Source organism: Ovis canadensis, chromosome 4 (genome assembly GCF_042477335.2).
Source record: "Ovis canadensis isolate MfBH-ARS-UI-01 breed Bighorn chromosome 4, ARS-UI_OviCan_v2, whole genome shotgun sequence".
NCBI classification, from domain to species: domain Eukaryota; kingdom Metazoa; phylum Chordata; class Mammalia; order Artiodactyla; family Bovidae; genus Ovis; species Ovis canadensis.
In genome coordinates this window covers 128,184,713-128,204,365 of record NC_091248.1, presented here as the reverse complement: position 1 = coordinate 128,204,365, position 19,653 = coordinate 128,184,713, and the positions used below count along the sequence as shown (strand labels likewise).

Genomic DNA, 19,653 nt, shown 5'->3' with positions numbered 1-19,653 from the left:
CAAATAATTCCTAACCAACACACTATACTAATAATTTTAACTCCCCAAAATAATTTGCCTTTAGTAAGTCTAAAACATCTCGTGCCTCTCAGGTTGGGAGGCTGTAAGCAATCACATGTGGCCGGACAAACCTATACAGGTGGGCTAGATAACCTTCAGAGGAGTCCGTAAGCTGAAACACTCTTGTCACGCCCAAGAATTTTTATTGCCTTGGAGCTGCACGTTTACTCCTTCTCCAAGAGAAACGGTTATGGGGGAGAGCCCCCCGTAAAGTCAGAGGTGTAGGTGAGAGCATAAAACAGACTCTGGTTTTGGGGTTAGATGCTCGGGAACAGGGGGTTTCCTGAGGCTTGATCACGCCTTTCCGTATGCCAAGCCTCCTTCCTCATGACCTTTGCCATGGGCGGAATTCCTCACGCTGGCCCCCGGCATCCATGAACCACAGAATAATGGTGCCAGAGAAGCCCATGCTTCACAAACAAAGTTCTCCTAGATGTGGATTGAAATAACACACCAGTTATTACATCAGTGGGGCCTACACTTAACATAGGCAAGGTTTTTTATTTGAATTTTCCCAAATTGAATCTTTGAACTCTACAAAATGGATCATTACCTGGTTATGTCAATTTCATAAACTCTTAAATTTGTTGGCATTGTGTGGAAGGACAGGTAGGAGCCAGGAGTGCTGGGGAATGAGCTGGGAAGTTATTTAATTCTGGTTGAATCTCACTGTATGGGTTTCCCAGATGATGCTAATGGTAAAGAATCCCCCTACCAATGTATGAGATGTAAGTGAGGTGGGTTTGACCCCTGGTTCAGGAAGATCCCCTGGAGGGTGGCATGGAAACCCACTCCAATATTCTTGCCTGGAGAATCGCATGGACAGAGGAGCCTGGTGGGCTACAGTCCACAGGGTTGCAAAGAGTCGGATAGGACGGATACAACTTAGCCTGCTTGCATGCAGCCCTCACTGCATAACAAATCATCCCAAAACATAGTGGTTTAAAAGAACAGTAATCATTTATTTTTCTCATGAATCTGCAATTTGGGCAGGACCCCGTGGGGAAGACTCATCTTTGCTCTTTGCAGTTTCATCAGCTGGCAGCTGCAGAATGCACTCTGTGCTGCCTCACTTGCAAGGCCAGCAAGCTGATTCTGGATGGCAGATGAACTATCAGCCAGGGGAGTGGACCAGTGACTTCAGGTTCTCTTCATGGGGGCGACCTCTACTCAGGCTTTCTCAAGGGAAGGAAGGGTGGGCAAATTACAAGGGTAACCAATGTGGAAGAGCAAGGAGGCCTTTTCCCTATCTAATCTTAGAAGTCACATGGTGTTGCTTCAAGCACCCACTATTTCTCAAAGCAGTCACAAAGTCCCTCCAATTTCAAGGTAGGGGACATAGACCCATAGCTCAAGGGAAAGAGATCATAAGAGGATTTAGATTGTAAGAAGTCAGAAGATAGGGTTTTAACCATCTTTGGAAAATAAACACTACCACATTAACAAGGTTTAGTAAATTGAGGAGGAAAAATAAACTTTATACTACCACAACATGTACCATATTTTTGAAAGCATAGTTTTAATCATGTTGAATGTAACTTCATCTCAGCTTTTCCTCGTATATTTTTCATTCGTTCCTCATGCTTCTGCTTTAGCAACTTTATTTGTTTCTCCTTTTCTTCTGGGTTATGTGCATATTCCTTTTCTACTAGTTTAATTTTGCTTTGTAATTCATCAGCATAGACTTTCTTCAAGTGTTCCTCCTGCTGTCTCAGCTTTTGGTCTCTGTCCTTGTAAATGGGGTCAGAAAAGTAATCCCCCTGGTTGTTCTGCTCCATCTTGTCTATCAGCTCCATCAGCTCCTGCACCTGAGCTTCCCTCTCAGCCTTCTCTGTGTGTCTGCTGTTACTGATGGCACAGCGGCCATCTCCACACTCCTGGAGGAGGCTTCGTAGGTTTACATCCGCATCCTTCAAAAAAGTCGCTCAGGCTCTGGTCGCCCAGTTCATCTCTGCAAGTGAATAAGATGATCATATACTTCATGGCTGCTTTCTCAAACAGATTCTTGACCAACGCCACGGTTTGCTGCTCTTCCTGTGTGTGGCGGCCCAGTCTCATGACCAAGACGATGGCGTGAGGCCCGGGACAGGAGGCGAGGACACATCCGCTGATTTCCCTGCAGGTGGTGTTCAGGCTCTCCTTGGTGTCAAAGAGCCCTGGGGTGTCAACAAGGAGAAGCTCTCTCTTCTTCCATTTCCAGGATGCTTCTGACAAATTTTGGTAATAACTTGGGCAGCAATCTCAGACTCGAATACTTTTTCCCCCCAAGGATGGTGTTTGCAGTGGCACTTTTCGCACTTCCGGTCTTCCCGACCAGCAGGATCCTCAGAGCGTTGTTTGGCGTGGCAGCCATGTTTACATCACGAGATTCTGGCGCGCAGGCACCCACACCACTTTAAGAAAAGGTAGGAGGGAAATGGTCAATATAGGTAAGTAGGAACCGTTCCCACTCTCTTTTTCCCCCCTTCTTTTCCTCCCTGAAAGTTTCTAATGTTCTCTTATGCATATTGACCCCGGTAGAGACAGATAATTTAAAGAGTTGAATTGTTATTTAAGAAATAACCAAGTAGTTAAGAGTTTCCCCACAAAAGTGTCAGGTCTTCATGGTTTCACAGGGAACTCATGAAACCTTTAAAGGCCTGATAATCTCAGTGCTTCTCAAATTATTCCTGATCACATAGCTATGAAGGAAAATGTTCAGTTTTTTCTATGAATCAAGTGTAATATTGATTCCAAAAGCTAACAAAGATTTCACAATAAATAAAGCTATAGATGTCTCATATATAAATATTAATACAAAAGTCCTAAATAAATTATTAGATGTGAAAAGCAGTATCACATGAGTAAGTGTGATTGTTTCAGAAATACTAGGGTGATTCAACATGAGGATTTTGACTGTTACAATACATTCCATTAAGAGGTTAAGTAGAAAAGTAACTAGGTGCAGAAGAGTCATTTGGCCAAATTCAACCCTGATTCATGTTTAAAGCAGTTTATCAAATTTAAGTTAATTGATTCTTCTTTAACATGATTATATATATATATATTTTAAAGTTTTGATCACTTGTTTTTTCATGCAACTAAAATCTTTTTTCAGGAACTAAGTTGTGTCCAACTCTTTTATGACCCCATTTACTGCCTGGATTCTCTGTCCATGGCATTTCCCAAGTAAGAATACTAGAGTGGGTTGCCATTTCCTTCTCCAGAGTATCTTCCTGACCCAGGGATCCAACTCAAGTCTCCTACATTGGCAGGCAGATTCTTCGCCATTGAGCCACCTGGGCTCTGATAGCTCAGTTGGTGAACCACCTGGGACCTAATAGCTCAGCTGGTAAAGAATCTGCCTGCAATGCAGGAGACCCCGGTTCAATCCCTGGATTGGGAGGATCCCCTGGAGAAGGGAAAGGCTACCCACTCCAGTATTCTGGCCTCCAGAATTCCATGGACTGTATAGTCCGTGTGTTTGCGGAGTTGGACATGATTGAGTGACTTTCACTTTTCACAGCTGGGAAACCCAGCAACTAAAGCAGTTGGTTATGAAATTTCTTTGGATGAAAAAAAAAAAAATTAGCTTGGGCAATGAAGCAAAAAAAAAAAAAAAAAAAAAGAGGTAAGATTAGCTTTCAGTTCAGTTCAGTCGCTCAGTCATGTCCGATTCTTTGGAACCCCATGAAATGCAGCACACCAGGCCTCCCTGTCCATCACCAACTCCCGGAGTTCACTCAAACTCACGTCCATCGAGTCGGTGATGCCATCCAGCCATCTCATCCTCGGTTGTCCCCTTCTCCTCCTGCCCTCAATCTCTCCCAGCATCAGGGTCTTTTCCAATGAGTCAACTCTTCACACGACATGGCCAAAGTATTGGAGTTTCAGCTTTAACATCATTCCTTCCAAAGAACACCCAGGACTGATCTCCTTTACAATGGATTGGTTGTATCTCCTTGCAGTCCAAAGGACTCTCAAGAGTCTTCTCCAACACCACAGTTTAAAAGCATCAATTCTTCAGTGCTCAGCTTTCTTCACAGTCCAACTCTCACATCCATACATGACCACTGGAAAAACAATAGCCTTGACTAGATGGACTTTTGTTGGCAAAGTAATATCTCTGCTTTTGAATATGCCATCTAGGTTGGTCATAATTTTCCTTCCAAGGAGTAAGTGTCTTTTAATGTCATGGCTGCAGTCACCATCTGCAGTGATTTTGGAGCCCCCCAAAATAAAATCTGACATTGTTTCCACTGTTTCCCCATCTATTTCCCATGAAGTGTTGGGACCAGATGCCATGATCTTAGTTTTCTGAATGTTGAGCTTTAAGCCAACTTTTTCACTCTCCTCTTTCACTTTCATCAAGAGGCTCTTTAGTTCCTCTTCACTTTCTGCCATAAGGGTGGTGTCATCTGCATGTCTGAGGTTATTCATATTTCTCCTGGCAATCTTGATTCCAGCTTGTGCTTCTTCCAGCCCAGCATTTCTCATGATGTACTGTGCACATAAGTTAAATAAGCAGGGTGACAATATACAGCCTTGACGTACTCCTTTTCCTATTTGGAGCCAGTCTGTTGTTCCATGTCCAATTCTAACTGTTGCTTCCTGACCTGCATATAGGTTTCTCAAGAGGCAGGTCAGGTGGTCTGGTATTCCCATCTCTTTCAGAATTTTCCACAATTTTCTCATTATTCCACCTTTTTTCCCACTGATGTAAGATGATACTTTAGTGAATATAAATATAATAAAACTAAACTGAATATAAATGAGTATAGTGTGATCAATTTAGTCTATTTCTGAATTTTGTTTGTGTTTCACTGTTCTATCTATTCATGCACCATACTGTTTTAATTATAGAAATGATAATGTTCTACTATCTGGTAAAGTTTCTGGTCTTTCTGGTCATCCTTCACTGATGATTTTCCTTTACTGTCAAGGCTACCTTTTCTATTTTCTTCATTCAAATGAACTTTATAATCAACTATATTAGTTGCATTAAAAAAATGGTAACAAAAATGTTTTAAGTTTATATTTATGTAAAGACATGTTAAAGAAGTATCTAATGTAAATTTTATAAACTGCCTTAAACATGAATCAGTGTTGAATTTGGCCAAATGACTCTTCTGCACCTAGTTAGTTTTCTTCTTATTCTATAACTAGAATGGGTTGTAAGAATCAATTTTTTCATGTTGGGCCACCCTAGTATTTCTGAAATGATCATACTATCATGATGTATTCCTTTTTAGTGTCTAATAATGGCCTCTTCTTCCACCATCAGGATCATGGAATGGCTAAGAATTCAGGGATTATCAAAGCAAATATGGGTTTTGGGTTATGGGACTAAGAAACATTTCTAGGCAAATAGAGAGGGGAATTGTCTTTTCTGAGAATAATAGAAAAATGTGGGAGAAAAACACATTTCCTTGTTTTTTATTTTCTTACTGTTGGAAACAAGCAGTAAATAAAGCTGATATCTATAACTGTCTGTAGCCATCCATTGCTCTCATAACTGCTGAGATTCAGGAACACTGGGATGAAAAGGCCTGGACTAGAAGTGGTCTCTCACTCCAAGGCCCCTGAAGCCAAGGGCACCAAGAACAGTCCCCATCATGTAGCCTCCCTTTTATGACCACTGATCTCTTCACCACTGCGGGAGGTTTATAACTATAACCACCAATCTCTGAGAAGCAGTGTGGGTAAGCAGACCAGGGTTCACAATTCCTGCCAGTGGAAGGGTGGGTATATGTTCTTGTTGTTGCTGTTGTCTTTGTTGTTCAGTCACTCAGTCATGTCCAACTCTTTGTGACACCATGGACTGCATCACAGCAGACTTCCCTGTCCTTCACCATCTGTCAGAGTTTGCTCAAACTCCCATGTCCATTGAGTCGATGATGCCATCCAACTATCCCATCCTCTGTCATCCCCTCTCCTCCTGCCTTCAGTCTTTCCCAGCATCAGGGTCTTTTCCAATGAGTCACTGCTTCACATCAGGTGGCCAAAATATTGGAGTGTCTGCTTCAGCGTCAGTCCTTTGAATGAATATTCAGGATTGATTTTCTTGAGGATTGCCTGGTTGAATCTCCTTGATGTCCAAGGAACTCTCAAGAGTCTTCTCCAGCTCCACAGTTCAAAAGCATCAATTCTTCTGTGCTCAGCCTTCTTTATAGTCCAATTCACATCCATACATGAATATTGGAAAAACTATAGCTTTGACTATACAGACCTTTGTCCTCAAAGTCTCTGCTTTTTATACATTGTCTAGGTTTGTCATAGCTTTTCTTCCCAGGAGCAAGTTTTTCTTCCAAGGAGGGCCCTTTGGATGGAGACAAATCCGCTGCCTGCTGCGGTGCCCTCAGCCACTGCAGTCATCCCCATGGGGCACCCTGAGGGCACTCGATGTGAAAGCACCAAATACTGGCCCCAGATAGCTCAGTGTACACCAAAGGAATCATTTCAAAGGTGCAATCATTTCATTGCACCTTTCCTACATAGAAAACTACTAAATTCACTAACTGGAGATATCTGAGTTTCTGTAATTTACCATAGTTTTTTATATTTCCAACCACCTGGTGTTTGTTGCAAAATCCTATACATAGTGACTCTTCCCTTGTCTCTTGGGAGTGGATTCTCAGAGCTATCCGAGAGGCTGCCTCCTGGGCCAAATTCTCAAATAAAATTAATTCTCAGCTTTAAGGTTATACACTTTTTTCAGTCAATTTCTTGTTTAAACTGTTGAAGAAGACAGATTCTCCTGAGAATTTGAAAGCTAAATTCTCCTGAGAAAGCCACAACTCTCTCAACCCTGAGACTTCCATGGCCCATCCTGGCCAGAGGTGTAGGTAGGGAATGAAGAAGGACACAAGCTAGTAACCATGCACTGTCGGACCCCGTAAAGCAGGAGGGGAATGTGTGGGTCAGTAAGAGGAACAGAACACAGGCAGAGCAAAAGAGGAAGGTGATAGATTAGATCCCTAGAGCTGCTCCAACAGATCACTACAAACTATGGAGCTTGAAAGCAAGACATTTATTGCCTCACAGTTCTAGTTCAAACTCAAGATGGCGGCAGAGCCGTGCGCTCTAAAGGCTCTCAGATCCTTCCTGTCCACTTCCGGGCTTCTGGGGCTGCTGGCAATCCTCAGCTTCTAGACATATCACTGCAACCTCTTTCCTCTTGCCTTTCACTATAAGCAGAAGGAGGAACCAGGCTGCACCTTCCACACTTTGCTTGGAAATCTCTTCAGCTACATGGTCAGGTTCATCACTTACTGGGGTCGCAAAGAGTCGGACACGACTGAGTGACTGGACTGAACTGAAAAAGCAATACTGAAATAACGATATAGAAAAAGATAAAACTACATCCATTTCCTGATGCCATTCAAATTCCAAATAAATTAGATATTTAAATGTAAAAAATTAATCCATATAAATAACAGAAGAAGCATAGGTAAATCCTTGTAATGTGGGGATGGGGGAAAATATGTCCAAGATTTGAAAAAGAGTAAGGAAAGAGAATATCAATTTGATTACATAAAAATCAAGATGATAATGTGATGCAAAAATAATGCACAATATATAAAGTACACACAAATCAAACCTGTGTTATTCAAGAGATAATTGTGTCTCACTCCCTAAAAGACCTGCAGGGAAGCTAATTTTATTATCAGAATTGTTTAAATGAAGAAACTGATGTGGCTTAAGAACTCTGAGACACTCGCCCACAATCATGGCGCCAACTGGTATTGAGCAGGGAGAGATCCAATTCAAAGTCTGCCTGACTACCACAGTCACCCTTAACCACTGCACACTCCAGCCTCTTCTAGGTTCCTTCTCTGTTTCATCATTTCATAGATGACATCAGATCAGAGTAGATCGGGGGAAATAGTTCACTCTCTTTCCCAAATGGTGAACAGGTAGCAGGTCTGTAATTAGAGAAGGCAAGGGGAGGGTTTCACAAATACTGTTTCTTTAGAATAGCTAACCCTGTCCACAGAGCATCTGCCCCTCAACTTATCTGTCATCCTACTAGGGACACAACTTCTCTCTGTTAAATATTGAAAAGAATTCAAACTGAGTTCTAGGTTTCGTCTGCCATAAGTGACCTGGGTAATCCATTGTCTCATGAATTCACCAAGGTCTCATGGAGTCACCATGCTCTCAGGGATTCTATTTCCATAAAATCAACAAGGACTTACTGTAAAGCATGTTGCATATTGAACTCTACTCAATACTCTACTGCTGCTACGTCGCTTCAGTCGTGTCTGACTCTGTGCGACCCCATAGACGGCAGCCCGCCAGGCTCCCCATCCCTGGGATTCTCCAGGCAAGAATACTGGAGAGGATTGCCATTTCCTTCTCCACTCAATGCTCTGTAATAACCTATATGGTGAAGAATCTGAAAAAGAATGGGTATATGTATATGTATAACTAAGTCGCTTATCCGTACACCAGAAACTAATACATTAAAAATAAATGGTATTGCAATATAAAATTAAATTTAACAAGGGATTTAGACTGAATGGCCTAAATTGCCTTGTAGTTCTAAAGACCTGCCTTGAAGACACTAAGAGAAAACTCTGGGTTATCAAGTGGTACTTAATGTTTGTCCCAACAGCTACTGGATAGAAAGTGCCTGCATGTATTGAGTGGTGTTTGACTCTTTGTGATCCCATGGACTACAGCCTGCCAGGCTCCACTGTCCATGGGATTTCCCAGGCAAGAATAACTGGAGTGGGTTGCCGTTTCCTCATCCAGGGGATCTTCCCCACCCAGGGAGTGAACCCATATCTCCTGCATCTCTGCATTGCAGGTGGATTCTTTACCACTGAGCCTCTGGGGATTCCTGGAGGAAAGTTGCAATAATCAGCAAAAGGTTGTCTTGTTAAAATGAGATGCATGGACAATGTGTTAACAGACATCCTTACTCCCCTCCCTACCGCCACCTCCCCCACTCTAGCAGCATCCTCCTGACTTGTTTGCAGAGCACCTGGTCCCTTCTCAGGCCAGAATCCACACCCTCCACAGAGTCCCCTATCCTACCGTCCCTACAGCTCTGTCTCCCTGGGATCTGTTCTCAGCCAGGCTCACTTGATTTAAGGACTTGATGAGCTGTCTGGTTTCCTCCAGAGAAACTGTTTGAGCCCCTGCTTTTGCTCTAACTGCTGCACCTCTGAGACCTCGGAGCCAGAAAGCAGATTGGGTGGGGCCAGTGAAGAAACTGTTTTAAAAGGAGACAGAAATGTTGCCTTATAATATGTTGGGTGCTTCATTTTTGTGAAGTGGAAAGCTTTTTCTTCATGTGCTTGCTATAGCACATGATTTCTTAAATTATATTCATTGTTTGGAGTTATCATAGTGGATCCAAAAGACCCCTGTTAAATGACCTAAATCTTGTCCAGAAAGTCAGACTCAGTGTCTGATCATCTCTCCTGGGAGTTGGAAGAGACCCCAGGGCCCTTCAGGGAAGAAGGAAGTCAGACACATGGCTTGCTGTATCCTGGGGATACTGCCTGTTCTACTATTTGGGTGGAAAGTAGACCATTTAGCTGAAGAGATTTCTAAGCAAAGTCTGGAAGGTGTAGCCTGGTTCCTCCTGCTTATAGTGAAATGCAAGAGGAAAGAGGTTGCAGTGATATGTCTAGAAGCTGAGGATTGTCAGCAACCCCAGAAGCCCAGAAGAGGCCAGGAAGGATCTGAGAGCCTTCAGAGAGCACGGCTCTGTCAACATTTCGAGTTTGAACTCCCAAACTATTACCCAGTAAATGTCTCTGCTTTCAGTTTGTAGTAATCTGATGGAGCAGCTCTAGGAATCTAATCGATCACCATTCTCTTTTCCTCTACCTTTTCTCCTGCCTGCTTTTTGTTTCTCTTACAGACCCACACATTCCCCTCCTGCTTTACAGGGTCTGACTGGTGTAAGATTACTAGAATGTGTCCTTCCCCATTCCCTACCCACACATCTGGCCAGGATGGGCCATGGAAATCTTAGTGATTCGAGAAGTTGTGGTTTTCTCAGGAGACTTTAGCTTTCAAATTCTCAAGAGAATTTAGCTTTTGTCAACAGTTCATACAACAAATCAACTGGGAAAAGTGCACAACCTAAAAGTTGAGGGTATTGTTTCATTTGATGGAGTTCCCGAGAAATTCAATCCAGAAGGCAGCCTCTCAGGTAGCTCTGAGGGACTGCTCCCAAGACTCAAAGAAAGAGCCAGGATGTGTAGGATTTTGCAACAAAAACCAGGTGGTCAGGAACATCAAAAGATTACTGTTAATTAAAGAAAACCAGGCATCTCAACTTAATGAATTTAGTGCTTTTCTATGTAGTGGATTCAATATGCAAGCAAATTTGGAAAACTCAGCAGTGCCACAGGACTGGAAAAGGTCAGTTTTCATTCCAATCCCAAAGAAAGGCAATGCCAAAGAATGCTCAAACTACCACACAATTGCACTCATCTCACATGCTAGTAGGAGAAGGCAATGGCACCCCAGTCCAGTACTTTTGCCTGGCAAATCCCATGGATGGAGGAGCCTGGTAGGCTGCAGTCCATGAAGTTGCTAAGAGACAGACATGATTGAGCGACTTTACTTTCACTTTTCACTTTCATGCATTGGAGAAAGAAATGGCACCCCACTCCAATGTTCTTGCCTGGAGAATCCCAGGGACGGGGGACCCTGGTGGGGTGTCATCTATGGGGTCGCACAGAGTCGGACACGACTGAAACGACTTAGCAGCAGCAGCAGCAGCAGCACATGCTAGTAAAGTAATGCTCAAAATTCTCCAAGCCAGGCTTCAACAATACGGGAACCATGAACTTCCAGATGTTCAAGCTGGTTTTAGAAAAGGCAGCTGCTAAGTCACTTCAGTTGTGTCCAACTCTGTGCGACTCCATAGATGGCAGCCCATCAGGCTCCCCTGTCCCTGGGGATTCTCCAGGCAAGAACACTGGAGTGGGTTGCCATTTCCTTCTCCAATGCATGAAAGTGAAAAGTGAAAGTGAAGTCTCTCAGTCATGTCTGACTCTTAGTGACTCCATGGACTGCAGCCTACCAGGCTCCTCCATCCATGGGATTTGCCAGGCAAGAGTACTGGAGTGGGGTGCCATTGCCTTCTCCAGAAAGGCAGAGGAACCAGAAATCAAATTGCCAACATCTGCTGGATCATTGAAAAAGCAAGAGAGTTCCAGAAAAACATCTATATCTGCTTTATTGACTATGCCAAAGCCTCTGACTGTGTGGAAATAACCTGTGGAAAATTCTGAAAGAGATGCCAGACCACCTGACCTCCCTCTTGAGAAACCTGTATGCAGGTCAGGAAGCAACAGTTAGAACTGGACATGGAACAACAGACTGGTTCCAAATAGGAAAAGGAGTATGTCAAGGCTGCATATTGTCACCGTGCTTATTTAACTTCTATGCAGAGTACATCATGAGAAATGCTAGGCTGGAAGAAGCACAAGCTGGAATCAAGATTGCTAGGAGAAATAATAACCTCAGATATGCAGATGACACCACCTTTATGGCAGAAAGTGAAGAAGAACAAAAGAGCCTCTTGATGAAAGTGAAAGAGGAGAGTAAAAAAGTTGGCTTAAAGCTCAACATTCAGAAAACTAAGATCATGGCATCCAGTCACATCACTTCGTGGCAAATGGATGGGGAGACAGTGGCGGACTTTAGTTTTTTGGGTTCCAAAATCACTGCAGATGGTGATTGCAGCTATGAAATCGAAAGACGCTTGCTCCTTGGAAGGACAGTTAGGACCAACCTAGAGAGCATATTAAAAAGCAGAGACATTACTTTGCCAACAAAGGTCCATCTCATCAAGGCTATGGTTTTTCCAGTAGTCATGTATGCATGGGAGAGTTGGACTATAAAGAAAGCTGAGCACTGAAGAACTGATGCTTTTGAACTGTGGTGTTGGAGAAGACTCTTGAGAGTCCCTTGGACTGCAAGGACATCCAACCAGTCCATCCTAAAGGAGAGCAGTCCTGAATGTTCATTGGAGGGACTAATGCTGAAGCTGAAACTTCAATACTTTGGCCATCTGATGCGAAGAGCTGACTCATTTGAAAAGACCCTGATGCTGGGACATCCAACAAGTCCATCCTAAAGGAGATCAGTCCTGAATGTTCATTGGAGGGACTAATGCTGAAGCTGAAACTCCAATACTTTGGTCACCTGATGCGAAGAGCTGACTCATTTGAAAAGACCCCGATGCTGGGAGGGATTGGGAGCAGGAGGAGAAGGGGACGACAGAGGATGAGATGGTTGGATGGCATCACCAATTCAAAGGACATGAGTTTGCATAAACTCTGGGAGTTGGTAATGGACAGGGAGGCCTGTTTGTTGCAATCCATGGGGTCACAAACAGTTGGACATGCCTGAGCGACTGAAGTGAACTGAACTGATGGAATATTAATGGGCTTCCCCGGTGGCTCAGATGGTAATGTCTATAATGTGTGAAACCCAGGTTCTATCCTTTGGTCTGGGAGTTCCCCTGGAGAAGGGAATGGCAACTCACTCCAGTATTCTTGCCTAGAGAATCTCATGGACAGAGGAGGCTGGCAGGCTACAGTCCATGGGATCAACTGAGCGACTAACACTTATGGAATGGTATCGACTCTAATATTTTGGCTTCAGCCAATGAGAATGAACTCTCAGAGTCTCCACTGGTAGGAATCATGAACCTTGGCCTGCTTACCAACATTGCTTCTCATATGTTGGTTGGTTATAGTTATAAACCTCCAGTAGAGAGAGGTACAGAGAACAGAGGTCCTAAAAGGGCAGCCACCATGTGCAGACAATTTCTTGGGCTCTTGTATTTATGGGCCTGGGATGAGGAACCACTGTTAGTCCAGGCCCTCTTCTCCCAGTGTTCCTTAGTCCCAAGGGTCATCAGAGCTTTGGATGGTTACAGACAGTTACAGATATTGGCTGTATTTACTGCTTGGCTTCAACAGCCAAAAAAAACCAAGAAGCAAGGAAATAGGTATTCTTTCACATTTTTCTGTTACTCTCAAGAAATCCATTGTTCCCTTCCTTATTTACCTACCTAGGTTTCTTAGTCCCACACCTCCAAAATTCACAATGTTTAGTTTTATATCCCCTGGATTCTTAGCCATTCCATGATCCTAATAATGGAAGAAGAGGCTGATTAGGAGAAAAGGAATTGGGAAAAGAATTTAGAGGCTGCAATAAATCATCTGACAGCATTCAACAACTTTCCCTCTTTCTGGGATTTGTCATTTAGTTTGCACAATTTCTGTCACTATTTTTATTTCTTTTTGGTTTCAATTTCACAGCTTTTGTTGCTTCACTTCAATCCTTCCCTAAAGAGAATATTCTTCAGTGCTTTCTTATTGAAGATGGATGCTATAAATAAAGTTTTAACAAGGGGTGCAGGAATAACTGTAATGAACACCTCAGTATATCACACCACAAACTTCTTTCAAAATCCTAACAATAACATTCTCAAAGCCTAGGTAGCTAGTAAATAGCTGAACAGTCTTATTGCTTTTGATTGTTGTTTATCATGAAATAAGTAACTTGAAAGTGTTACTTAAATGACTCATTTCTAAACTTTGGGAGGTCACACATGACTATTTGGAAATATGAGGAGACACTAGAATTTATCTGATCCTCTACAAGTGTAACATATTTGTAACATATTTAGTGGAGAACCAAGAGTTCCAAATAAAATAGCAACCTGGAAGACAACGGCAGCCATCACATAGGTCCCTGTTAGCTATATTTTATTCAACTACAATAAAGAACAACACGAAGGGGAAAGTAAACTATGTACAACCCATGCACATGGAAGGAAGGAAGAAGAGGGGAGCTAGCAGTGTGACCAAAATTTAATTTAAAACTATTGACAGTTTCCAGCTCCACAATGCATTGTGAGAAGCCTTGCAAACTTATTACTGAGGAACTACCATAACTGGTGAACATTATTTAAAAAAAAAAAAAAATAATGAAATCTCTAAACATTGTCCTATGATCATATAATGAAGAAGAAATATTTATTCAAAAAAAAGTCTACTGAATCTTAGAACAGTGAGAGTCTGCATTATACTTGAGCCATGACCAAATTCCTCCTTCCCCAAATCATCATCAGCTAAACTTGAAGGAATTCTGGGCAAGGGTGGTCGAGAAGATGAGGCTCCCTCTCCCCATAGCTACTCATCAAGAGTGTAGTATCTTACCAATAGGAACAGCATTCCCTCCAACTCTGAGTTCCAGAGACTAAATTCATGGTGAGTGCAGCTAGCAGTACACTGCAGCTTCTCTATTGGTAGAGCAGAGGCTCTACTCCAGGCATTACAGGTCCAGCTCCTTCATAAGATGGCGATTTTATGCTAGGAGAGGCAAGTTGAAAAGACCAAAGACTACAATCCCCTGCTCTTGGCCTAGAGCTGTGACTCAAAAGATTTTGTTCAGGAAGAAAAGAAGTTCATAATAACTGAAAACTCCAAAGCCCTCCCCAAAGGAAATTTGAAACATAGGGTAGTAAGCTCAGGTCAAAGTATTCTCTTGCAAATGATACAGATTTTAATGGTAAGCAATTTAAAGGGGACTGGTAATCCTTTGAGAGCCATAAGAGAAACCATAGGCCAACAAGTTTACCAGCAAGAAGCAGAAAAACAGGTAAGAAGAGTCCTTCTAGGATCAGAGAAACCTGAAAAGCTGGCCAAGAAAACTATCCCTGCAAAGTAAAGCAAATTTAGTTAGATAGGACTGTGGACCAATTTATGTCCATAGGCATTGTTAAAAATTAGAGTGCAATCAACAGGCTACTAGTAAGCCTAACAGCTGGGTATAATACCAATAGAGACACACAGATAAGCAGAGAGATTAGGGAAAGAAACTTTCAGAAAGAGCACTGCTAAAACTATTGTCATCCCAGGTAACTGTGTGAATGCTAGTGACTGCACCTTCTGAGGAGCAAGATCTGAGATTTCACACTGCAGGGGAAACTTTTGTTATTGTTATTGTTGTTGTTGTTATTCAGTTGCTAAGTCATGCCCAACTCTTTGCAACCCCATGGACTGTAGCATGCCAGGCTCCCCTGTTCTCCACTATCTCCGAGAGTTTGCTTACTTCATGCCCTTTGAGTTGGTGATGCTATCTAATCATTTCATCCTCTGTGACCCCCTTCTCTTCTTGCCTTCAATCTTTCCCAGCATCAAGATCTTTTCCAATGAGTCAGCTCTTTGCATCTGGTGGCCAAAGTATTGGAGCTTTGGGATCAGTCCTTTAAATGAATATTCAGGGTTGATTTTCTTCAGGATTGACTGGTTTGATCTTCTTGCAGTCCAAGGGACTCTTAAGAATCTTCTTCAGCACCACAGTTCTAAAACATCAATTCTTTGGTGCTCAGTCTTCTTTATCCACCCATATATGACTTCTCATATCCATCCATATATGACTAGTGAAAAAAAACATCGCTTTGACTGTTTGGACCTTTGTTGGCAAAGTGCTGTCTCTGCTTTTTAATATGCTGTCCAGGTTTGTCATAGCTTTCCCTCCAAGGATCAAGTGTCTTTTAATTTCATGGCTGCAGTCATTGTCCATAGTGATTTTGGATTCTAAGAAAATAGAATCTGTCACAGTTTTCCATTTTTCTCCTTCTGTTTGCCATGAAGTGATGAGACCAGATGCCATGATCTTAGATTTGTTGAGAATTGAATTTTAAGCCAACTTTTCCACTCTCCTCTTTCTCCCTCATCAAGAGACTCTTTAGTTCCTCTTCACTTTCTGCCATTAGAGGGGTATCATCTACATATCTCAGGTCATTGGTATTTCTCCCAACAGCAAAATGGACAGGAATGGGTCTGAGAAACATATGTCACCAAAAGAGCCTGGTGGTGGTGTAGTTTAGCAACTAGTCCAACTCTTGTGATCTCATGGAATGATCCCACTAGGTTCCTCTGTCCATGGGATTTTCCAGGCAAGAATACTGGAGTGGGCTGCCATTTCCCTCTCCAGGGGATGTTCCTGACCCAGGGATCAACCTGGGGACTCCTGCACTGCAGGCAGTTTAGTTCAGTTCAGTTGCTCAGTTGTGTCCGACTCTTTGTGACCCCATGGACTGCAGCATGCCGGGCCTCCCTGGCCATCACCCACTCCTGGAGTTTACTCACACTCATGTCCATTGAGTCGGTGATGCCATCCAACCATCTTATCCTCTGTTGTTCCCTTCTCTTCCCACCTTCAATCTTTCCCAGCATCAGAGTCTTTTCAAATGAGTCAGTTCTTTGTATCAGGTGATGAAAGTATTGGAGTTTCAGCTTCAACATCAGTCCTTCCAATGAATATTCAGGACTGATTTCCTTTAGGATGGACTGGTTGGATCTCCTTGCAGTCCAAGGGACTCTCAAGAGTCCAACACCACAGTTCAAAAGAATAAATTCTTTGGTGCTCAGCTTTCTTCACAGTCCAACTCTCACATCTATACATGACTACTGGAAAAACCATCGCTTTGACTAGATGGACCTTTGTTGGTAAAGTAATGTCTCTGCTTTTTAATACTGTCTAGGTTGGTCATAACTTTACTTCCAAGGAGAAAGCGTCTTTTAATTTCATGGCTGCAGTCACCATTTTGCAGTGATTTTGGAGCCCATAAAATCAAGTCTGTCACTGTTTCCACTGTTTCCCCATCTTTTTGCCATGAAGTGATGGGACCAGATGCCATGATCTTAGTTTACTGAATGTTGAGTTTTAAGCCAACTTTTCCACTCTCCTCTTTCACTTTCATCAAGAGGCTCTTTAGTTCTTATTTGCTTTCTGCCATACAGGTGGTGTCATCTGCATATCAGAAGGGACTGATATTTCTCTCGCCTATCTTGATTCCAGCTTGTGCTTCATCCAGCATTTCTCATGATATACTCTGCATATAAGTTAAATAAGCAGGGTGACAATATACAGCAATTGTCTTTCAATTAAAAATAAATTAAAAAAAAAGACAAGCAATAGCAAGTGTTGATGAGGATATGGAGATATTTAATTTTTTGAGGAACTTCCATACTGTTTCCCATAGTGACTGCACTAATTTACTTTCTTACCAACAGTGCACAAAGGTTCCCTTTTCTCCATATCCTCACCAACACTTGCTATTGCTTGTCTTTTTTTTTTTTAATAACTACTATATGTTGATATACAGTACCATACAGACTGGACTTCCCTGGTGGTTCAGATGGTAAAGCATCTGTCTACAATGCGGGAGACCCGGGTTCAATCCCTGGGTTGGGAAGATCCCTTGGAGAAGGAAATGGCAATCCACTCCAGTACTATTGCCTGGAAAATCCCATGGACAGAGGAGCCTGGTAGGCTACAGTCCATGGGGTCACAAAGAGTTGGACACGACTGAGCGACTTCACGTTCACTATATGTTGAACAATCCTACTTCTGGATATCTATCCAAAGGACAGGAAAACAGAATCTTGATGTGGTATTTGCACTCCCATCTTCACTGCAGTATTATTCACGTAGCCAAGATATGTAAACAACCTAAGGTTCTGTCTATGGATGAATGGATAAAGGTGATGTAGAGTGTATGCATATATATACGTGTGCTCAGTAGGGTCTGACTCTTTGTGACCGCATGAACTGCAGCCTGCCAGGATCTTCTGTCCATGGAATTTTCCAGACAGGAATACTGGAGTCAGTTCTCATTTCCTCCTCAAGGGAGTCTTTCCAACCCAGGGATCAAACACATGTCTCTTGCAGCTCCTGCAGTGCAGGCAGATTCTTTACCACTGAGCCATCAGGGAAGCCGTGTATATATATATATATATACACACACACACACACATACGTGTATATGTATATATATATACACACACACACAGTAGAATATTATTCAGCCACAAGAGAGAAAGCCATCTTGCTGTTTACAACAACATGGATGGAACTTGAGGGTATTTCAGTTCAGTTTGGTTCAGTAACTCAGTTATGTATGATTCTTTGCGATCCCATGGACTGCAGCATGCCAGGCTTCCCTGCCCATCACAAACTCCTGGAGCTTGTTCAAACTCATGTCCATTGAGTCAGTGATGCCATTCAAACATCTCATCCTCTGTTGTCCCCTTCTCCTCCTGCCTTCAGTATTTCCCAGCACCAGGGTCTTTTCCAATGAGTTAGTTCTTCACATCAGGTGGCCAAAGTATTGGAGCTTCAGCTTCAGCATCAGTCTTTCCAATGAATGTTCAGGACTGATTTCCTATAGGATGGACTGGTTGGATCTCCTTGCAGTCCAAGGGACTCTCAAGAGTCTTCTCCAACGTCACAGTTCAAAAGTATCAATTCACCAGTGCTCAGCCTTCTTTATGGTCCAACTCTCCCATCCATACATGACTACTGAACAAACCATAGCTTTGACTAGATGGACCATTGTTGGCAGAGTAATGTCTCTGTTTTTTAATATACTGTCTAGGTTGGTCATAGATTTTCTTCCAAGGAGCAACTGTCTTTTAATTTCATGGCTGCAGTCACCATCTGCAGTGATTTGGGAGCTCAAGAAAATGAAGTCTGTCACTGTTTCCATTGTTTCCCCATCTATTTGCCATGAAGTGATGGGACCAGGTGCCATAATCTTCATTTTTGAATGTTGAGTTTTAAGCCAGCTTTTTCACTTTCCTCTTTCACCCTCAACAAGGGGCTCTTTAGTTCCTCTTCACTTTCTGCCATAAGGGTGGTGTCATCTGTATATCTGAGGTTATTGATAGTTCTCCCAGCAATCTAGATTCCAGCTTGTGATTCATCCAGCCCAGCACTTCACAAGATGTACTCTGCATATAAGTCAAATAAGCAGGGTGACAATATATAGCCTTGACATACTCCTTTCCCAATTTGAAACCAGTCCGTTGTTCCACATCCAGTTCTAACTGTTGCTCCTTGCTTTCTCAGGAGGCATGTATGGTGGTCTGGTAGTCCCATCTCTTTCAGAATTTTCCACAGTTGTTTGTGATCCACACAGTCAAGGGCTTTAGTGTCGTCAATGAAGCAGAAGTAGATGTTTTTCTGGAATTCTGTTGTTTTTTCTATGATCCAACGGGTGTTGGCAACTTGATCTCTGGTTCCTCTGCCTTTTCTAAATCCAGCTTCAACATGTGGAAGTTCACAGTTCATGTATGGTTGAAGCCTCGCTTGGAGAATTTTCAGCATTACTTTGCTAGCATGTGGGATGAGTGCAAATGTGTGCAGTTGAGGGCATTTACTAAGTGAAATAAGTCAGACAGAGAATAACAAATACTATATGGTATCACTTTTTAATGTGGAATTTAAAAAATCAAACTCCTTGAAATGGAGAGTAGAATGGTGGTTACTAAGGGCTGAGGGGTGGGAGAAATTTGAAGATGTTGGTCAAAGAGTACAAACCTCCAGGGAGAAGATGAGTAGGTACACACAGTGATTATAGTGCAATTTGGTATTACCTACTTGAACATTGCCAAGATAGTAGATCTCACCACCAAAAAGAAATGATAATTATGTGAAGTGATACAAACGTTAGCTAATGTTGTTATGGTAATCATTTTGTAATATATAAGTATATCAAATCAATACATCAGAATTTTAAATGTATATGATATTACATTCAATTATATCTCAATAAAC

General features: G+C 42.4%; 1 protein-coding gene across 1 annotated transcript in view; it reads right to left on the bottom strand.

The window, feature by feature from the left end:
* Positions 1–1,623: 1,623 nt before the first annotated feature.
* LOC138439615 (GTPase IMAP family member 7-like) overlaps positions 1,624–19,653 on the bottom strand; it is a 566,929-nt gene continuing 548,899 nt past the window's right edge. The window contains exon 2 of the mRNA XM_069588685.1: positions 1,624–2,453. Coding sequence (XP_069444786.1) covers positions 2,225–2,453 — 229 coding nt within the window. The 3' untranslated portion in view covers positions 1,624–2,224. The remainder of the gene's footprint in view (positions 2,454–19,653) is intronic.